Source organism: Pseudorasbora parva, chromosome 1 (genome assembly GCF_024679245.1).
Source record: "Pseudorasbora parva isolate DD20220531a chromosome 1, ASM2467924v1, whole genome shotgun sequence".
In the NCBI taxonomy this organism is placed as follows: domain Eukaryota; kingdom Metazoa; phylum Chordata; class Actinopteri; order Cypriniformes; family Gobionidae; genus Pseudorasbora; species Pseudorasbora parva.
The window spans coordinates 43,692,054-43,714,177 of record NC_090172.1 but is presented as its reverse complement, the minus strand read 5'-3'; the positions used below and the strand labels follow the sequence as shown (position 1 = coordinate 43,714,177).

The 22,124-nt window shown below is 37.9% G+C and overlaps 1 protein-coding gene across 2 annotated transcripts in view; it reads right to left on the bottom strand.

The window, feature by feature from the left end:
- adam10a (ADAM metallopeptidase domain 10a) overlaps positions 1-22,124 on the bottom strand; it is a 96,894-nt gene that overhangs the window by 66,934 nt on the left and 7,836 nt on the right. For both annotated transcript variants that reach the window (XM_067441958.1, XM_067441966.1), the window contains exon 2: positions 1,320-1,470. In XM_067441958.1, the coding sequence (XP_067298059.1) occupies positions 1,320-1,470 (151 nt within the window). The remainder of the gene's footprint in view (positions 1-1,319; positions 1,471-22,124) is intronic.

Sequence of the window (22,124 nt, the reverse complement as noted above, 5' to 3'; positions counted from 1 at the left end):
AATAAACTAGGCTTTTCATTCATTTGTTCATTCATAATATACTGAGATGGGCTATGTCACTAATGGTTCTCAAAAGACAAAGTAAAAAAAAAAAAGTAAAATATCTGTTAAATTAACATTTTAAATAAACTCAAGCTCTTTTTAACATGGGATATAGGAATGCTGTGATAAGCATCATATTCCTATATGTAGACATGGATCCGCTGAGAGTCAGCAGATGCGAGTTTGAATGACGTGACCTACCAGAACTAACAAGAACTACACTTGATTTCCATTGCTCATTTCCATTAAGCTGAGCTTTGCTCAACTTTATTTCATTGCCAATCTCTTTTGCTTGCATCAACAAAAAAAGTTAATATTTTATAAAAATAAATAAAATCCAGCTTTGCTTTGCCACCACAATTTGCTTTTAGTATGAGCAACTCCTTGGAATTTATTTTTTAAATGAATAATTCATACAATTCAATACAAGCTTTACACTTCTGCTTTTAAAAACTACGATAAATATGCACCAAAAGCTTTCATGGGAAAAGGCTGTACGTTTACTCATTTTTATTCAATCTGAGGTACCAGATATTATATTCTTTGGTAATCAACATCACACTAAAGATGCGGCAGAGGTTAACTTGTATTGAAACTGCAATGTTGCTTTCATGAAGACCCACTCCAATTTCATCAGTCTCTCTACTCCAGAGACTGAAAAATTAATCTCTAAAAACCCTGTACTGAAAAGAAAGCTACAAAAATAGGTTATGTCAAATGAAATCTGTAGATTAAACATAGAGAGGAATGTAAAACAAAAAGCTGGCAGCTATATTAAACTTACTACAGTGAGTTATGAACTGTTAATTTACTAGTCATAAACCTATAAGAGAAGACAGTGAATGTCACAGTAAGACAAAACCTGGCATCAAAATGGTGCAAATCACATCCTGTGTAAATGCTTACTGGCATATTACGACACTGCCTCAGGTGCAATTATGTGGCACCATTTGCACAGTCTGAGAACAGAGCAATGCATAAAGACATGCTCACACACCACAGAAATAGGAAGCTTTCTGTCAGCGGGCTGTTTGCCAGACCTCAAAGGTCTAAGCCTAAATCAATTTGTTTCCGCATTGCCTGGAGCGCTAAATCACAGAGGGTCTCTACCACTCTAATGCTCTGTGAAAAGTGTAACCTCAGGTAGAACAAAGAAAAAAGAAAAAAAAAAAGACTTGGAAGTCTTTTTTTCCCCTCATAAATGCTCAGAGGACGAGTATTAAACCAGAACATCCGGGTTTCTAGGAAAAAACATGAGCAAGAAACGTTTGGCTGACCTGCCGTGAGCGTGGAAGTCCAGGTGGACGAACTGGTCCTGGTGAGACAGAGATCTCTTAGCCCTCAGGTGCTTGCTGTGCAAGACGTCTGTGTCGTAGGTCAGGCCTTCGTAATGTCGGATGTACTTGCTCAGGGATTTTTCATATTGACCTATAGAATTAAAGAAAAGAGGGAGAGAGAAAGAATAAAAATAAGGGATAGATTGTGATCAGACTAACTGTTATTGAACACAAGACTAAGGGCAGAAGGTTAACAGGCAAACTGTGGTGACAGAGTGGGAATAAACCTCTGTGACGGTTGGAATAATACTTTGAGCTGCAGCATGATGACTCATTATTTGTAAATTATAAGGCTTAGACCCGTTTCACACATTCTGTGTGTGCAGCATGTAAGCAAATTAGCATTACAGCAGCAACAGCAGGGCATTGAACTTTCAAACAGTTTCTGCTGCGTAATACATCTGCGGCTCTATCAAAGACTGTTTTATAAGTAGATGTCTGGCAGGGTACAATTTATCTTTTAAATAACAGCAAGAAATTATAAAAATATAAAATTGTAACTGGGAACTGGGCAAATGACCAAACAAAATGATAAACTACAAATGTGGACAAATTTTCCAGCAAAAGTGGTTATGAATTTATTTCTGCCTTGGAACATCCTGTATCATTATAATAACTGTATAATTCCCAGCTGTTTTTGTTCATTTTCTTTTGGTAAAACATTTGGTAAACAAAAATAAACATTTATTTTTTAATAATAGATCTTTTTGTATGTACGACTATAAATAGAACACTTGCAATTAGACATTTAAAAAGTAAATATAAAATTTGAATTAAAAATTAAAAATTGCAAAATAGGCTATACATACAGTATGAATACTGTGAAGTGTAAATATGGGCACTAAAACCTGTGGCTTTACTGGCTTATGTGTAAAGTTGGCCATATACGGTTCAAATAAATAAATAAAAATAAAAAGACAAAAATCATAGTAATGTCATATGTAGATGAGGGCAGGGCACATTTTACACTTCTACAGTATTCATGTTTTTTCCTCCCATCCTTCCTCAGACTCAAAAAGTGACTTCCTGGCACAGTAGCATTTATGCTAAGAATAGCCTGACCTTAGCAGGGAGCGTTTACCCCGTCACAACACCATAGAATCTGTCTAACAACAGTTGTACAAGTAAATCTTAAATGACAGGTATATACCCTGCTTATTTTGGACAGGGCAATGTAGTCTGCCAATGTAAAATAATCAGCTTAAATATAAAAGATAATATGACTAATAAGACCCACCAAACTCAAGTTGACGTGTTTTCAGAGGAAGAACTTTGACACTGGCTTTCCATCAGTCAACAAAACCCACAGAGAACAAACCTTTCCTGTTTTGAATCTAACTCTACCTCCCCTGGGCTCCAAGCATATCTGGTATCATGACAGTAAGCCTCAAACATTAAACTGGCTTGAATGGAACGATTCCTTTTTACTCTGAGAAAAGAATCACGATAGTTCAAGAGGGCCATCATTACAGACAGGTCACGTCTGGAGACTGCCTGAACCCATTTATGCCTCTGTACACCAAAAACAGTAGTTGGCCTGTGACATTTAGTGTTCAAGTGTTGGCTAAGAGCTTTGTAATGGTGCATGTTATATTAGGAAGCATTTAATTTTTTTAATCAAGTGTGTCTCAAATGCACAAAAAAGGGTTTCATATTTATTATACCTTTAAAAGAGTGTGCCAGAGGCTACAAGTTAAAGGGAAGCACAACCAAAAATGAAAATCCTGGTATTCTGTACAAAGCTTTTTTAAACCATGACTTTCTTAGGTAAAATTTTTAACATTTGTGCATAAAGGAAATATCTATAGGGGTGTGACAAGACATTCTCACGCGATGAGACAAGACAGGGTTCACAAGATTTTTTTTTTTTTACATAGTATTTTTTACTAAATCCTCGATTCACTGGAAAAAGTGAATCCAGGTTCACTGTGAATCCAGGAAATGTTTTAACTCATCGTCTTGTAATGCACATCTTTTCAGTTCAATGCACACACTGTAAAAAATTATTTAGAAAAAAAGTTACCTGGTTGCCTTAAAATTTTGAGTTCATTGAAATTAAAATGTTGAGTTAATACAATGAACATTTTTTGGAGATTCGACAACCTTTATTAAAATATTATTAAAAGATTTTGTAAGCATATTGGGTAATTGTGTGTGTTTTATTTCTGATGACGCAGTGAAACATGCCAAATAGTGCTATTTTCATGATTCATCAAATTTTTTATGTGGTTCATACAAAAATATTTTGAGTTTCAATTTATTAAACAAATTTCCTTCATTGTATATACTCAAATTTTTTATTTCAATAAACTCAAAATTTTAAGGCAACCAGGTAACTTACTTTTTTAAGTTAAACCAACAAAAAAACAACAATATTTTTTTACAGTGCAGTATAAAATAAAATTCTAAAATGTTTAACTTAACTAAAATGTTTAACTTGACCTCACTCGTGTACATTAAATAATAATGTACAGGCCTACAGAAAGGTACAGAAATTGAATAAAGTAATCAAATGTAAAATAACTGCATATTTAACTGTTTAAATTAAAGATTAATCCTTATTAAACTTACAAAAGCTATTCAATCAAGAGAAGTGAGTGATGTCCTTATCTTTTGTTTGACATTAAACAGACAGCAGTAAAGGCTACTGCCCCTTTAAGACCTAATGCAGGGATAGTCGTCGTCTTTCTCGACTGTATACAGTTCTCTGAAGCCTTAAGGCATATACAGACTATGTCTGCTAGAATACTTATCAAGAGGGACATGTTGATATACTTTTTGTATGAGTTTATCCGTTTAAGTGCAAGAATTTAAAGAGAACTCAATATTTGTGCGCTGTGAGCCGTGTGCACGCTCTCGGATGAGTGCACAGAAAGGGATCTTCTCACAGCGCGCGAGTCCTCATTCGTGTCTTCTGGCTCTACACGCGTGTGATGATGGTGAAAAAGACTGGTCATATTCTAACATACGGCAGCACTCGCATGCATTGAACAAAGTTTACAAAGAGGTGAAACAGTATGCTATTTTTATTTACCCACCACGGTGGCCGGTAGGTGAAGCGAGTTTACCAGCCACAACTCAAAATCACCCGCATTTGGCTGGTGGCGGGTGCTAATTTCCATCCCTGGCAGTAACGTATTGAAATCATGTTTGAATGAGCGCTCCCATTTACTTTCACTTTCAATTTTGCGATCGTGCGTGCTAAAGGGATGTGACGGTGAAGAAATTTTCACAACAGTTACTTCACGTGTGACAACACCAGTAATAGCGGTACCCCCGATTTAAAATCCCAGTCGGTGACACCAGTATTATCTCTAGGGATGTGAAAATTTCACATCCCTAGACGCTGCTTTTGTGCTCCACATGAGAAAGAAAATTAGGCAAAGTCAAATTAAAGGAAAGTAAATCACTGAATTACCATTGGTGAACTTTCTCTTCAACAATAAACTACAAAATACGTGAACATCACAGAAAAATAAATTGTGAATATTTGCAACACTACCAAAACTTTACATTGGTAAATGCTGAGATTTTGCAAGCTGAAGCAATCATTTCTGCATGGCAAACTGCAAATCAACCAGTGTCAATCTGAGATAAATATTATCAGTCTCTTTCCAATAGAACACAACAAATACAAAAAAATCAGCAGGGCAGATTTCTTCAGCAAACGACTATGTTCAACTTCTATTTTTTCAAGGTTTTTTATTTATTTATTTGCAGCTTTGTCTGATGCACCTTTAATCATAAAACATAACCTCTAGATGACACTTTCCTTCTCTTTAACAGATGTTCAGGTTGCGAGATAAAACGGTAATAACAGAAATAAAAAAACATGGACAGTAACAAACTGCACAATTGGCAGAGAGTGAGTGGGAGGGAGCCTGAAAAAGTGTGTGTGTATTGACTGGGAGTATCAGTGCAGACTGTTACTCCACCTGTACAGTGGTGATAAAAACCTCCTCTCATCTTGCTGTGGAGAGAGAATGAGAAAGCAGAAATCAGGAGCAGCACTGCCTCAGAAGAGCAGAACGCTCAACACTCATTCCAATTCCATACACATTAGTGCTCTACCTCTCCAACTCTCTATATATCTCACTCTTTTTATTTAGCGCTCTTCAATAGACTGAGCAGGTTAAAATCTAGGAACATTCGAGTGCTTGATAACATGACTTTATGCCAGTGGTTATGTTCATTGTTTAATATATTGGCACAGTTATCAGAACTGTTGGGAGGGCTAAATACTGTTAAGGCTAAACAGTTTACTTATGAAGATATTATATATTTTATGTTAAATCAATTGGGACTTAGGATTGAACCTTGAAAGTAAGTTCTATAGATAAATGGAAATGCTAAATACTAGCTGCCTTTTGAATAATTAGCTACTCCCATACTTGAAGGAAGAGATCAGAGAAGTGGGTAAATGATGCAAACAAAGTATTAGGTTGACAACATAAGGCCTTCATTTAGATCACTTCTGCTGTAGCGACAAAGTCAGGATAACAGAGTTATTCAGTTCTATATTAAGAGTGCAGGCATTCCCATGATAGGCCTGAATAGACCGAATTTATAGATGCCAACATATTTCAGTGTAAATGACAAATGTACAGACAGAGAGAAAGGCATGACTGTGAAAAGAGGGTGGACACTGAGCACTTTTGTACAAGCACAAACAATAGCTGCCTCATTTCTGCCTAAATTACCCCACATGTGAGGACAAAAGCGCCGGTTATCCCACACAAAGATAACCACAGTGCTGTTAGAAGTAATGCACGACACCATTGGATGAGACGAGTGGACGGCCTGAACAATATTGATGCTGGAAAAGGTCTATTGTTTAGTTGTTGAAAATAATGGTGAGCATGGAAAGTTATTACAGTAGTTTTTATATTCTATAGCAACACTGCTTGTGACAGCCTGTGATTAAACACCTTTTATAGCAGCCATCACATCTATAATCAGCTGAACTCTGTTTTTTGTTAAACTGAGCCGCTCTCATTTGACATCAAGCTGGGGGAAATGTTCAAAACTTTTGTTTGTTGTTCCACAGACAAGCAAATGTACCATTTTACAATCAATTTACAAACAGTTGAGAACGAAACCAGATGTGTCAGTATATTTGGTCTGTGCATTTGGTATTAAAAGTGCCCAAGAATGAAAAATGTTATTAACCTTGCCATAGTTAAATAAAAAGAGTTCAGTACATGGACATCACATACATGAATTTCAAACACCATTGCCTCCTCCTTTATATGTTAATCTTGTTTGTGAAAAACAACCTGTGATGCAATCGCTGGGATCCTTAATATGTACACCCCAACATTTGCATGTCAGCCAATGTTCATTTTCAGGTGGAACTGCGCAGCTGAATCATCAGTTCAGCAGATAAACAAGAGTCACGCGAGGATAGCGAAAACGGCAGATCATGAAAATAAATATGTTCCAGGCTGTGCAGGGGATGTGAGGACTTTTCATAGCCTTCCCACAGATAAAAAATGTCAACAGTCATGGTTGATGTTTATTTACATTCGGATATGGCAACAATTTAATTCAAAGATGTTGGTTTGTTCGGCTCATTTCACCACTGAGAGTTTTTCTAGCCTGGGGCAATATAGCAGGATTCGCTCAGCATCTGATACAGAAGAAAGGGCCGATTTCAACCATATTCCTGCAAACAGTAAGTAGTGATTTTATCCACTTATGGACTGTCGAACCTATTTCGGATTAAATTGAAAGTTTCTTAGTAAGACAACATTAACGATAATATCCCCTGTGTTGTCTATATCTAACCCAAGATGTTAGTATTGGAAACCGCAAGTAGCACACATAACAGTTTGTCAAATGACAAAGGTTAATATTATTTCCTGCCAGTGTTGTCATAAAATACAACAGTAGATACGTATGTCGATCCCTTTTGACGGATTGAAATCTAAATTAGCCTATATTTCATAATTAACACAACTCAGAAACTAACTACATTTACTACTACTGTTTAGTTGCTTACACATCGCTCACTCAATCCTTGTAAGTTAGCTAACTAGTTGGCTTCTAGTCAATTTGTTAAATAAATATACATTTTTGAGAACTGAAGTATGATTATTTTGCAGCGCATGAGTAGCAAACATCACACTGACTATTTTGAGTGGCTTCTACATTACTTTGTTGGGCTAAATAAATCGACTTTTAAATCAGTCAAACAGTAACGTTAATGTAAACAACATTTTTACGCGCTACCTAGTTCAGTTTGTGATTCAAAGTTAAGAAGCAATCATTGCCATGACGGATGGTATAGATGTGTTAGCTGTCATTGAGCAGCAGGGCAGTGAAACAGCCAATCAGAGCAGAACCTTTCCAAATAAGGCAAAAACAGAGCATTAGAACAGACAATTTCTAGTCTTGTAAAATGGACCTGTAAAACCGTAACTGGACAATTTTTGACCTTAAATACGCCACATACCCTCTATTTAGATATCAGAATTTTTTTTTAAATATTGTTTCAAATTATTCTAGGGCGCCTTTAAAGTGACAGCAGCCCAATAATCCTGCCGCTGTCTGTGCCATTAAAGTTAAAGTCCCTCTGTGGTGAAAATCAAGTTTTTAATGTTGTTTACATATGTATGTGGTGTTTTAAATATGCCAATCCATTGTGATCCAGTGCCCCCCTAGCAAATTTGGTGCTCAAGAAACATTCAATGTTAAAAACAGTTGTGCTGCTTAATATTTTTCTCAAAGAAAAAAAATTCTGGATTCTTTGATAAAATATTTTTTTGATAATGAAAAAATTATTTGAAATTAAAGTTCAAAAGAACATTTGAAATTGAAATATTTTGTAACAATGCAAATATCTTTATTCTCACTTTCAATCAATTTGTAGCCTTGCTGATAAAATATTTAAAAAAAAAAAAAATCAATCGTACCACCCGCTTTGCACCCATTTGATGCAAAAGACTGTCTATGTTTATTTCCTAATTCTATAACATTTAACAACACAAAACAAAGAGTGAAAAAAACCTGTCTGTTCGAATCACTACTCAAGTCTCTCGGCAGAAAAGAAACACAAATAATGTGTATAAACACAAACCAGTTTCCTCTCCATTGTTTGCACCCATAGAAAGGCCACAAAGAGCATTGATTTTCATTTCAAATGTACCACCAATCTTGAACCCAATGCTAACTGATGCATGAAAAATATTTCTGAGCTCAGAACATCACTAGCTTATGTGAATTTCATATGGCCACCAATACTGACAGAACAAATTTAATCGAGGAAACTAGATAAATGCAGGATGATACATTCCATCAAAAATTCAATCAGTATGTCACGAATATTAACTATGTATATCCTTAAACACTGAAGCATGAAGCTGAACTGGGTGGTACACAAGCCAGAAAATTACAGGAAGTGTAAACAGCTTGACTCATGATTCAGAGCCTGTGTGAGGGGCCAGTGACCTTTACACTCATTTTGCTATAACCAACGCCTTATAAGAGGTTACAGAAGAAACTCTGGAGACAGTAAACCACACATGGCAAATGCAAACTCAGATATACAGTTAAGACCTACATTTCAAAGCACAAAAAGAACTACAGGGTTTCTGGATACGGGTATAATATTGTATTTAATACAATTCTTCAAGAACCTCTTGTCCTTTTCTCTAAAAACTGAAAAGAATTATATGAAATTGTTCTCTACTCTTATCTCTGGCCTACTTATATTTTTCACATGCAGTGCAGACTAGCAAAGAAGTCTGATTTGAACCCATGGGTGAACTACTGGTCAGACAGGCATGGCAGAAGATTTGACACAAATCAGCTTTGTTTTGCCTGAGCTGTGGGCATTCGATGGTGGGTGTTTAATAGTATAGATGCACTGTTTCTTCTCATGCCAAGATTTGGACTACACTTGATGCATGTTTAGGATGGAGGAGCTGAACTGAACCACTGGAAAGATGCTCTCCTCTTCATCTCTGTCAACTTAGGGGGGGGAAAAAACGACTTATTTTCAAGTGAGTAAGTGAGCCTGGGAACTCAGTAGTCAAATAATCTCCACTCTTCACAAAAAACTTGAGCTGGCTGAAAGTGATACTGTGGCAAAACAGACTGGCAATTTGTCCCTGGAACACAATTAAAGGTTCAGATGGCTTCATATTGGTTGCTTTCTCTGGTCAGAGTTGTTTACTCCTAACAGAAAACACAGTTCTGAACAGCAGAGCTCTAACAGTCCTGGAAAAGAGTTTAAGAAAAAGTCCAATATATATATACAGTGCCATGCGAAAGTATTCGGCCCCCTTGAACTTTGCAACCTTTTGCCACATTTCAGGCTTCAAACAAAGATATATAACTGTAATTAATTTTTTGTGAAGAATCAACAACAAGTGGGACACAATCATGAAGTGGAACAAAATGTATTGGATATTTCAAACTTTTTTAACAAATAAAAAACTGAAAAATTGGGCGTGCAAAATTATTCGGCCCCCTTAAGTTAATACTTTGTAGCGCCACCTTTTGCTGTGATTACAGCTGTAAGTCGCTTGGGGTATGTCTCTATCAGTTTTGCACATCGAGAGACTGAAATTTTTGCCCATTCCTCCTTTCAGAACAGCTCGAGCTCAGTGAGGTTGGATGGAGAGCGTTTGTGAATAGCAGTTTTCAGTTCTTTCCACAGATTCTTGATTGGATTCAGGTCTGGACTTTGACTTGGCCATTCTAACACCTGGATATGTTTATTTTTGAACCATTCCATTGTAGATTTTGCTTTATGTTTTGGATCATTGTCTTGTTGGAAGACAAATCTCCGTCCCAGTCTCAGGTCTTTTGCAGACTCCATCAGTTTTTCTTCCAGAATGGTCCTGTATTTGGCTCCATCCGTCTTCCCATTAATTTTAACCATCCCTGCTGAAGAAAAGCAGGCCCAAACCATGATGTGATGCTGCCACCACCATGTTTGACAGTGGGGATGGTGTGTTCAGGGTGATGAGCTGTGTTGCTTTTACGCCAAACATGACGTTTTGCATTGTTTCCAAAAAGTTCAATTTTGGTTTCATCTGACCAGAGCACCTTCTTCCACACGTTTGGTGTGTCTCCCAGGTGGCTTGTGGCAAACTTTAAACTACACTTTTTATGGATATCTTTAAGGAATGGCGTTCTTCTTGCCACTCTTCCATAAAGGTCAGATTTGTGCAGTATACGACTGATTGTTGTCCTATGGACAGAGTCTCCCACCTCAGCTGTAGATCTCTGCAGTTCATCCAAAGTGATCATGGGCCTCTTGGCTGCATCTTTGACTAGTCTTCTCCTTGTATGAGCTGAAAGTTTAGAGGGACGGCCAGGTCTTGGTAGATTTGCAGTGTTCTGATACTCAGTGCTCCTTGGGATGCTTTTTGTATCCAAATCCGGCTTTAAACTCCTTCACAACAGTATCTCGGACCTGCCTGGTGTGTTCCTTGCTCTTCATGATGCTCTCTGCGCTTTAAACAGACCTCTAAGACTATCACAGGGCAGGTGCATTTATACGGAAACTTGATTACACACAGGTGGATTCTGTTTATCATCATTAGTCATTTAGATCAACATTGGATCATTCAGAGATCCTCACTAAACTTCTGGAGAGAGTTCGCTGCACTGAAAGTAATTTTGCACACCCAATTTTTCAGTTTTTGATTTGTTAAAAAAGTTTTAAATATCCAATAAATGTCATTCCACTTCATGATTGTGTCCCACTTGTTGTTGATTCTTCACAAAAAAATTGTTATATATCTTTATGTTTGAAGCCTGAAATGTGGCAAAAGGTCGCAAAGTTCAAGGGGGCCGAATACTTTCGCAAGGCACTGCGGTGTGACCGCCAGACTGGGTCTTATCATAAGGGCACAGGGCAGGGCGAGAGATCTGTTTGGTAACATCGCTCGGAGTGAAAATGATAAGAGGAACAGTAATCAGATTATATATGTAGCACTATTTATAGACAGACAAATGCCAATCATCTTAAACAGGAAGAAACTACTGTAAAGAGTGCAATAGTGCAACTAAGTTCATGAACTTTAACATTACTCTGTATTTAACATTAGCACTGTTCTTATTTGAATACTTAACAATAGGGATCGACAAGGGTTTTTAATGGCTGAGGCCGATACAGATCTCTTATGGCAATGTATGATACAATTAAATGTAATAAAATGCACACAAAATTATAATATATTTATTTATTTAAGCAATATCACATAAGAAGGAGTGCTTTTGTTTTGAATATCAGCTCAACAATTTGGCTGCAGGCACAAGACTGCAGGTAACAGCTGTGCTGATATAACGTACCATATTTAATTTCCTGCTGGTTATGCACAGCTTTGTGGTCTGCAGCCTGTAACAACAGCAATGAAACCAAACAAAATGGAATAAAACTGTCCTGAGTTGCAGCAACACAAAGACTATGCTGTTCATTCAGAGAGATTGTTTTTGTATTACACTAGTCTGCTTTGACTTTTTTTTGTTATATGTAAACATGCATCTTCCTCATGGCATAGTGTTTTAGGTTAAACTTAGTGTAAGTCCTTTAATTTTTCCCCCACTCACATGCATTGTGTGTCATGTTTAAAGGGTCATGTTTCAGAAGCAGTCAGTTCTCACCAGTTTTGAAAAATGCTATAAAAGTGGGCGTGGTTTAGCGGTGGAGTGAAGGGGGACGACCGGCAGACTGACAGCACATCAACAGCTTCTGATTCAAACTGTTTGATTTCGCTCTAATTAAAAGCATCAAAGCTCCCCACAAATGCATGCCGCAAATGACCATTAAGTTACATGCAGCACAATATACACATGGTTCTGTAAGCTCACCGTTCCACATATACATATATCCTGTGACCGATATAATTTAATGGACAATTAAATCCAGAGCTATTCCCAATTTATTCTCTGCATCGAAAATATATACATGCTGTTGCTTAACCAATAATTTTTGAGGCTTATTTTGTGTAGTTTTATATGCCGTTTGGTTGGTTAAATGACCGTAAAGAGCGGTTACACTCACAGTGTGGATGGATTTTGCGTGAAGACTCAGAATCTATTGACGAGAACATATGCAACGAAGAAACTCACACAAAGCACAAACAAACGCTCGTTTTTGGTCCATTAATGCATCTCTCACTTACTGTATGCGATGATTGCGATCTGACTGTTTGAAGCACCAGTCAGGGGAAAATGCCCATAAGCGTGTGCTGTCATGAATAATTAAGCACGTGCTGTCATGAATTAAGCAATGCATCTTCTCACAGGATAAAGACACGCAGTCTCATGAATAATTATGATACACAGATGAGTCATCGCCGTACTATAGTACGAGAAAACGTCACAGCCTATGACATTGACATGAAGACGAATTTAAAGGAATTTTAAGGAAGTTGAAAATAGAGCAAATGGTTTCAGATTAACTTTTTCTCCCACATTCAAAACTAACAGAGCATGTTGTTTTTTTTTGTTATATGTAACAAACTATTGTCTTCCATGATGTTCAAAACATATAATTCTGTTAAAATCTCTGATATTTGGTTTAGGGTTTCATGAGCCTTTAAACACAAAAACACATCCTGTGTAAACTGGACCTTAGTAAATATCTCTGAAAAACATACAAACTAAAGCACACTACTTAGAGACTACTTTTCTTGTGCTGTATTTGAAACAACATGCAGTACATTGACTATATGGGTTTATTACATATCCAGTTTGTTGATCGTCAGAATATCCTTATAGCCTGTTCACACCAAGGACGATCCCTATAAACAGGGATGGAAATTAGCACCCGTCACCAGCCAAATGCGGGTGATTCTGAGTTGTGGCGGGTAAACTCGCTTCACCTACCGGCCACCGTGGTGGGTAAATAAAAATAGCATACTGTTTCACCTCTTTGTAAACTTTGTTCAATGCATGCGAGTGCTGCCGTATGTTAGAATATGACCAGTCTTTTTCACCATCATCACACGCGTGTAGAGCCAGAAGACACGAATGAGATGTGCACCTGAGACCCGTAGTGACAACTTGTTTGACAGTTGTCAGACTTGCAAAGATGGATAGTGACTGGAGTGAGGACAGTAGTTTTGCAACAGAGCAGTCATCTAAACTAGAGGACTTTTCTCCACCACCTTCACCTGAAGTGGACTGGAGGAGGGTGAAATGTCTGTAGACACAGAGTTTGTAGGCTCAAACTGCTTTAACTCCCGATGCCGACGATGCTTTCATTCATTCATTCATTAATGCTAGCGAAGCAGCAGCGCAAGAGAGAATGAGATCACTAACTAATCTATGAACACTGAACAGCCATATCCTTATACTGAATGCCACTAAAAAAGCGCAGGACCAATAAGTTCAAACCTAATAGCCTATTACAACAGATTTCCTCATATTAAATATTCCTCATGCATTAAATAAAAGTTAGACTACATACACCAGCAGTCTAGCACGTTACGGATTTGTTGTTTGTTACCACGGCAACCATTTGCGTGTCAGGGTTTGTCTGAAAGCGTCTGAGGTATGAAAATTATCTGTAGACATGACAGGCGGCAAAAATATCAGAAGAAAAGCTAAACATGTACTTACAACTGCATTATATATCTGTATTTTCTTCATTAGGATGTTGAAAGCAAGTGAAGAGAACTTCTAACAATGCTACACTAACAACTATGCTAATTAACTAACTAGGCTACACGAATTAATCTAAATAACTATACAAATGGCTGTGCTAACTAGATGATAATATATGCTATCCTGATAATTTTCTATACTTGCAATTACAACTCCTGACTCTACAGAGGTTTTGAACTGAAACAGGATGCTTTTATACCAGGGGCGTGGTGAGCTGCGCCAGGGGCTTGTGAGTTCCCGCCAGGGGCGTGGTAGTGAGCCGTTGGAAGTACAAACCTACGTAACGAAGTACCATAACGTCCAATAGGAAAATTCGACTGCAGTAGCCACCGTTCAACCTTAAGAGGGCAGCACTAAGACGTTTTTACACCATATATTATAGAATTTAAACACTTTAAACCCAACTGTCAAAAGATTTACTCGACTCAATGAACAATAATAATAAAGCTCCATTCTTGCAGATCATTAACTAAAAAAAGTTGTTCTAGGGTTTAGTTACCCTTTAATGTCAAACAAAACAGTCAACATGCTTCAGAAGATGCCAAAACTCAGTTTCATTGTTGGGACTAAAAACCGCTGTAAAAGTTAACCCAACTATGACGACTTCCGCTCTGAGAAACCCGGAAATGTGAAAAGGGTCTATTGCAAACACAATCCCATTTCAAAAGCATTTGATCAAACTGAACAAGTTAATTATTATATAATTTTGTAGAGAATGGCACTGTCATATACTTCGAGTATATAATTTATTGAGGTCACGATAGAAAATCCACTGATCAATAATGTATCTGGTAATGCTTCTTGGAACCATTTTACCAAGTAAATAATGAAAATATCAAACAATTATGAGTAATGGCCATCATCTCTGCTGACTGTGGGGGTTTGGAAAAAAGAACACAGAGAGGGACATTAATGCAGCCTGAAAGGAAATGATATTTTTTTTAAAGTACAGGTGAACAGGTGTTCCTAATAATCCTTTAGTTGAGTGTATATCGCAATATGGATTTTAGGCCATAACGCCTATCCCTATCAGGGATGCCACAATTCTCAGTATAATATTGAACCCGGTACAGAATTCACGGTTCAATACGCGATTGTCAATTGCATTTTTTTCCGGTTTTGCATTTAATTAATTCATTGTTTCTATTTCTTTCCGTTTGAATAATTTCTCAGTTGATTTGGGAATTGTGAGCAATTCCATTTCAAATGTATTTGATCAAACTAAACAATGCTAGAAGTTAATTATTATATCATTTTATAGAGAATGGCACTGTCATATACTTTGATCGTGAATTTCATTTTGGCTTATCTTCTTAAAATGAAAACACGTCATTTACAAACAAAGGATCGACTTTCTGTAAAGTTCACATAGTGAAGATAAGAAGAAACGGTTCATCACATCATTGTTGGCAGGTATCTTTGAGCCTGTGTATGTGTTTGCTCCTCTTCTGCCAGAACAGAGGGGAGAACACATCTCAGAGGGGTGCAGGGATGACGTTAAAACCCGGAAGGCTAATATACATGGTTTGTCAAGATCTTCCTACGGGGTTTTTTGAATTTATGAGTAAAATAAAGTCTGTGACAAACATAACTCAATGTTACTTGAACTTTTTGCTCTAACGTAAATTGCACACGCTCATTGCTCATCCCAAATGTTCTTATCTAGTAACTTAGTAGTACTCTAGTACACACACACAAAAATTGGTGGTGGTGGTGTAAAAGTGGTTATGTAAATTTTCTACATGATGACCACATTCACATGACAGACATCTCCAAGCCAAAAATGGCAACAACATTTTAAATATCTAAAAATAAAATCTATTATTTTGATCATCCTGCATGCTGCAAATTTTTGCTTCGCGTTCATTTTAAGTGAGTGAGATCTTAAACTCCAGGGCCATTTTTGGGGATTTCTGCCTGGATTTGGCCTACCCAAATTGAAAAGCTTCCCATACACACATACAGTGGTCTCTAAGTTCAAAATTGTGGTGTCATTTCACAGGAAACCCTTTAAAGTTACATACAAGCAATACAATACATACACTGCTAAAAGTGATAAACACGTAAGTATATGTTGTCTAAGCTATATATAATACCCCCCCCCCCCCACCCAAAAAAAAGTAGGCACTTTTTATTTTTATAAATTCATTTGAGTGTGTAAGTGTGTAACTCCACTAAAATTCCTGAAAATAGTGGATAAGTTTGTCTGTGTCATGTTGTAGATGCCAGATTTATTCAAATGGGTCTGAAGGGATGACTATTATTAGGGCCCAAGCCCTGAAAGGGCGCAGAGCCCTATTGTTCTTCTAAGGATTATTTGTTATTATTATTATTAGGGCCCAAGCCCTGAAAGGGCGCAGAGCCCTATTGTTCTTCTAAGGATTATTATTATTAGGGCCCAAGCCCTGAAAGGGCGCAGAGCCCTATTGTTCTTCTAAGGATTATTATTATTATTATTATTATTATTATTATTATTATCTTTTCGCCTTTTGGGCATTTTTGGGGCCTTTCCCATGCTCAAAAACTCTTGAAACTTTGCACACGCATCGGAATGCGCGGCCAACAGGGTCGGGCAGAGGCCTTTGACCCGGGCGTGGCAGGGGGGCTCAACTGCGCCCCCTTGAAAAACTAGGTCTATATATTAAACACACTTGCACGTACATGTATGAAACTCGGTACACATATAGAGCTCATCGGGCCAAACAACTTCCGCACTCATAGTCATAAGCTTCGCCCAACAGGAAGTGAGCTATTATGGGTTGTTCGGAAAACGCATGCTCTGGAATTTGCGATACTCCTCCTAGATGATTCACCCGATCAGCACCAAACTCGGTCAGCATGAAGTCAAGACACTGAGGATGCTAAATTGCGAGCAACTTTTTGATATCTCAAACGGTTTGGCCGTGGCGAAGAGATGAATTTATGGCGAGAAAAGGGAAACAGGAAGTGTGTTATAACTTTTGCATACATTAATTCATTTTGATGAAACTTCAGCTGTGTGTTCGTTGTAAGAGGCCGATCACATGGATATGACTTTTGTGAGTCAAAGTTATAGCGCCACCAACTGGCAGCAGGAAGTGTGTCACTTTTGTCCAAAGTGGGGGGGTTAGTTTTATCTGCAGTCACCAAACTCGGTATATATATTGTACATTTCGAGCCGGACAACTTTCTAATTTACAGTCATTAGCTCTGACCAACAGGAAATCAGATAATTTGGTTGGAAGATAACAAGAAGTGGCAAAGCGAGCTCTGAGTTTTTACCTTCTCCTCAAAAGCGATTCATTCAATCTCCTCCAAACTCGGACAACATGAAGTAAATATACAGAAGATGCTAAAATGCGAACGGTTATTGGATATCTCAAACGGTGTTCCCTTAGCAAAAGCCTAAAAAAGACAAAATAGGGACACACGTGCCTGGTTCATAAATAAGGCTATACTCCCACCTGCTGGTTATTCAATATATCACACTGTTTTTTTTTTTTTTTTTTTTTTTTTTCAACACTTATGCTCTCACTTAAATGACCAGTAGAGGGCAATATTGTATAAGTTTTTAACCAAAAAACCTTGACTCTGTGTGTGTGTGTGTGTGTGAATGATTTTCTAGCCTGGTGGGGACTTAAACCTAAATGCACACAGACTCATGGGGACTTCCCAATGGGTAGAAAAGCTTATAAATCAGACAGAATGAGTTACTTTGAAAATGCAGAAAGTTTCCTGTGATGGGTAGGGGCAGTGTAGGAGGACAGAATATATGGTTTGTACAGCATAAAAACCATTACGTCTATGCTGAGTCCCCAAAAAGATAGTGAACCAGACATGAGTGTGAGTGTGAGTGTGAGTGTGAGTGTGAGTGTGTGTGTGTGTGTGTGTGTGTGTGTGTGTGTGTTGGGAGGGGGAGGGGGGGGAGGGAGGGGGTGGATGGGCTGAGCTTATAAGGGTTGCCTGCAGCATACTTCAGCATTACTACTGTGTGTGTGTGTGTGTGTGTGTGTGTGTTTGTGTGTGTGTGTGTGTGTGTGTGTGTGTGTGTGTGTGTGTGTGTGTGTGTGTGTGTGTGTGTTATTTTTTCTAGCCTGGTGGGGACTTCAACCTGAATGCAAACAGACTCATGGGGACACGTGTCACTGATTTCTTCCGTGTGTGTGTGTGTGTGTGTGTGTGTGTGTGTGAGCCACTCTTCTGTCTAAAACGATTACCTCTCAATGTTGTGCTTTGGCCTGCATTAAAGGATTAAACATATTCTGGGTTTGAATAAAAAAATAAATGTATAAAACCAGTTTATTTGTAGGGCATTGAGAATATTGTTTTATATAATTAGTTACCCCCCCCCCCAGGATCACTCTCTGTGTGTGTGTGTGTGTGTGTGTGTGTGTGTGTGTGTGTGTGTGTGTGTGTGTGTGTGTTAGTGTGTGTGTGTGTGTGTTAGTGTGTGTGTGTGTCTGGAGGGGGTCTCTCTCACTCTGTGTGTCACCTTGTCTCTTGTTTTTTAATAATTTAACAATTTCATATAGGCTATCACAAATATCTATCACTTTATTGTGAAAAATAAGTAAAAAACTAAAACATATATTATATCTTTAATTAAATACTGGTCTTCTGAACTTACAAAATTTGAGCTGCAAAAAATACATTTGCACATAATTAAAAGTGATATCCTAATTCTTTTAATTGTTTTCTATAACATGGGCTTTAAAGAAGGTCATGTGATGTGTTTGCAAAGATCACGTATGACACCTCTTTAAACTAATTATTTATTGATAGAATTTAAATGGATAAAAAATAATAATTTCACATGATCTTATAAAAGTGGCTGTTTATAATAAACTTCCATAAATTATATGCACGCATATTACTCTTCCCTGACACTGATATTAAAATCATTGTTGCGGTCTCTGTGATTTGGCTTAATTTATTTTTAAGAGAAGTGTAAGGATAATACAACTTCAGCATTTGGACAGTATTCTGCACTCATTTTGAAATTGACATTTGACATCATCTGACATAAAATTAGTGAATAAAATGTAATTGATCTCAGAGATGTGACTGTTGTGGTTCCTGGTCATAGCAGCACCAGTTGCTGCAGTTAATGAGGTGAATTCAAATGACTTTGACATAGTCCCTTTATTTATTTTCCCATATTAAATGCCTATTGGCCTGCTGTGCACAGTTAAGCTGATGCCACCGGGGTGGCGGTGCCCCCGGCTTGGGCCCGTCATCGCTGCTCGCAGCTTTAATTATTATTATTATTATTATTATTATTATCTTTTCGCCTTTTGGGCATTTTTGGGGCACTTAACGTGCTCGAAAACTCTTGAAACTTTGCACACACATCGGAATGCGCGGCCAACAGGGTCGGGCAGAGGCCTTTGACCCGGGCGTGGCAGGGGGGCTCAACAGCGCCCCCTTGAAAAACAGGGTCTATATATTAAACACACTTGCACGTACATGTATGAAACGTGGTACATTTATAGATCTCATCGGGCCAAACAACTTCCGCACTCATAGTCATAAGCTTCGCCCAACAGGAAGTGAGCTATAATGGGTTGTTCGGAAAACGCATGCTCTGGAATTTGCGATACTCCTCCTAGACGATTCACCCGATCAGCACCAAACTCAGTCAGCATGAAGTCAAGACACTGAGGATGCTAAATTGCGAGCAACTTTTTGATATCTCAAACGGTTTGGCCGTGGCGAAGAGACGAATTTATGGCGAGAAAAGGGAAACAGGAAGTGTGTTATAACTTTTGCATACATTAATTCATTTTGATGAAACTTCAGCTGTGTGTTCGTTGTAAGAGGCCGATCACATGGATATGACTTTTGTGAGTCAAAGTTATAGCGCCACCAACTGGCAGCAGGAAGTGTCACTTTTGTCCAAAGTGGGGGGTTAGTTTTATCTGCATTCACCAAACTCGGTATATATATTGTACATTTCGAGCCGGACAACTTTCTAATTTACAGTCATTAGCTGTGACCAACAGGAAGTCAGATAATTTGGTTGGAAGATAACAAGAAGTGGCAAAGCGAGCTCTGGGTTTTTACCTTCTCCTCAAAAGCGATTCATTCAATCTCCTCCAAACTCGGACAACATGAAGTAAATATACAGAAGATGCTAAAATGCGAACGGTTATTGGATATCTCAAACGGTCTTCCCATAGCAAAAGGCTAAAAAACACAAAATAAGAACACAAGTGCCTGGTTCATAAATAAGGCTATACTCCCACCTGCTGGTTATTCTATATAATCACACTGTGTTTTTTTTTTGTTTTTTTTTTCAACACATGCTCTCCCTTAAATGTCCAGTAGAGGGCAATATTGTATAAGTTTTCAAGCAAAAAACCTTGCCTCTGTGTGTGTGTGTGAATGGTTTTCTAACCTGGAGGGGACTTAAACCTGAATGCACACAGACTCATGGGGACTTCCCAATGGGTACAAAAGCTTATAAATCAGACAGAATGAGTTCTTTTGAAAATGTAAAAATGCAGAAAGTTTTGTGTGATGGGTAGGTTTAGGGGTAGGAGCTGTGTAGGAGGACAGAATATGGTTTGTACAGCATAAAAACCATTATGTCTATGGTGAGTCCCCAAATAGATAGTGAACCAGACATGAGTGTGTGTGTGTGTGTGTGTGTGGGGTGGATGGGCTGAACTGATAAGAGTTGCCTGCAGCATACTTTAGCATTACTAGTGTGTGTGTGTGTGTGTGTGTGTGTGTGTGTGTGTGTATGTGTGTGTTCTTTTTTCTAGCCTGGTGGGGACTTCAACCTGAATGCACACAGACTCATGGGGACATGTGTCATTGATTTCTACAGTGTGTGTGTGTGTGTGTGTGGGAGGGGGGGGGGGGGGGGGGGTTGTGGATGGGGGATGGTGGATGGGCTTAACTGATAAGAGTTGCCTGCAGCATACTTCAGCATTACTACTGTGTGTGTGTGTGTGTGTGTGTGTGTGTGTGTGTGTGTGTGTGTGTGTGTGTGTGTGTGTGTGTGTGTGTGTGTGTGTGTGTGTGTGTGTTCTTTTTTCTAGCCTGGTGGGGACTTCAACCTGAATGCACACAGACTCATTGGGACACGTGTCACTGGTTTCTACAGTGTGTGTGTGTGTGTGTGTGTGTGTGTGTGTGTGTGTGTGTGTGTGTGTGTGTGTGTGTGTGTGTGTGTGTGTGTGTGTGTGTGTGTGTGTGTGTGAGCCACTCTTCTGTCTAAAAAGATTACCTCTCAATGCTGTGCTTTGGCCTGCATTAAAGGATTAAACATATTATTCTGGGTTTGAATAAAAAAATTCATGTATAAAACCAGTTTATTTGTAGGGCATTGACAATATTGTTTTATATAATTAGTTAAATAATTGTGTTAATACAAATAATTATTAATAAAAAAATATAAATATTTAAAAAAACATTACTAACAAAAGAAAAAACACATTTAATTGTCTTTAAAAAGAAAAGGAAAAAAAAGTAGTGTGTGTAACTTAAAAAAATGAGAAGATTAATGCCTTTTGTTTAAGGACAAAAATGATAACCAATGAGCAACCAGCATATAGAATAACCAGAAGGTGGGAGTGTAGCCTTATTTAGTAACCAGGTTGGATATGTCCTAGGGAACACTGTTTTGAAGATAAAACTATTGTTGTTATTGCAAAACAGTGTTTTCAGACAGTGAAATAAAAACAATGTTCTCTCACTGTTTAGATTTTGTGTCTGTCATTCCCCCCCTTCCCCCCCCCCTTCTCTCTCAGGATCACTTTGTGTGTGTGTGTGTGTGTGTGTGTGTGTGTGTGTGTGTGTGTGTGTGTGGAGGGGGTCGCTCTCACTCTGTGTATGTCGCCTTGTTTCTTGTTTTTCATAATTTAACCCTTTCATATCATAGGCTATCAGCAATATCTATCACTTTATTGTGAAAAATAAGTTTTAAAAAATGTATTATATATATAACACTGGTCTTCTGAATTTACAATATTTTGAGCTGCAAAAAATATATTTGCACATAATTGAAAGTGATGTCCTAATACTTTTAATTGTTTTCTATAACATGGGCTTTAAAGAAGGTCATGTGCTGTGTTTGCAAAGATCACGTATGACACCTCTTTAAACTAATTATTTATTGATTAAAATTCAAATGGA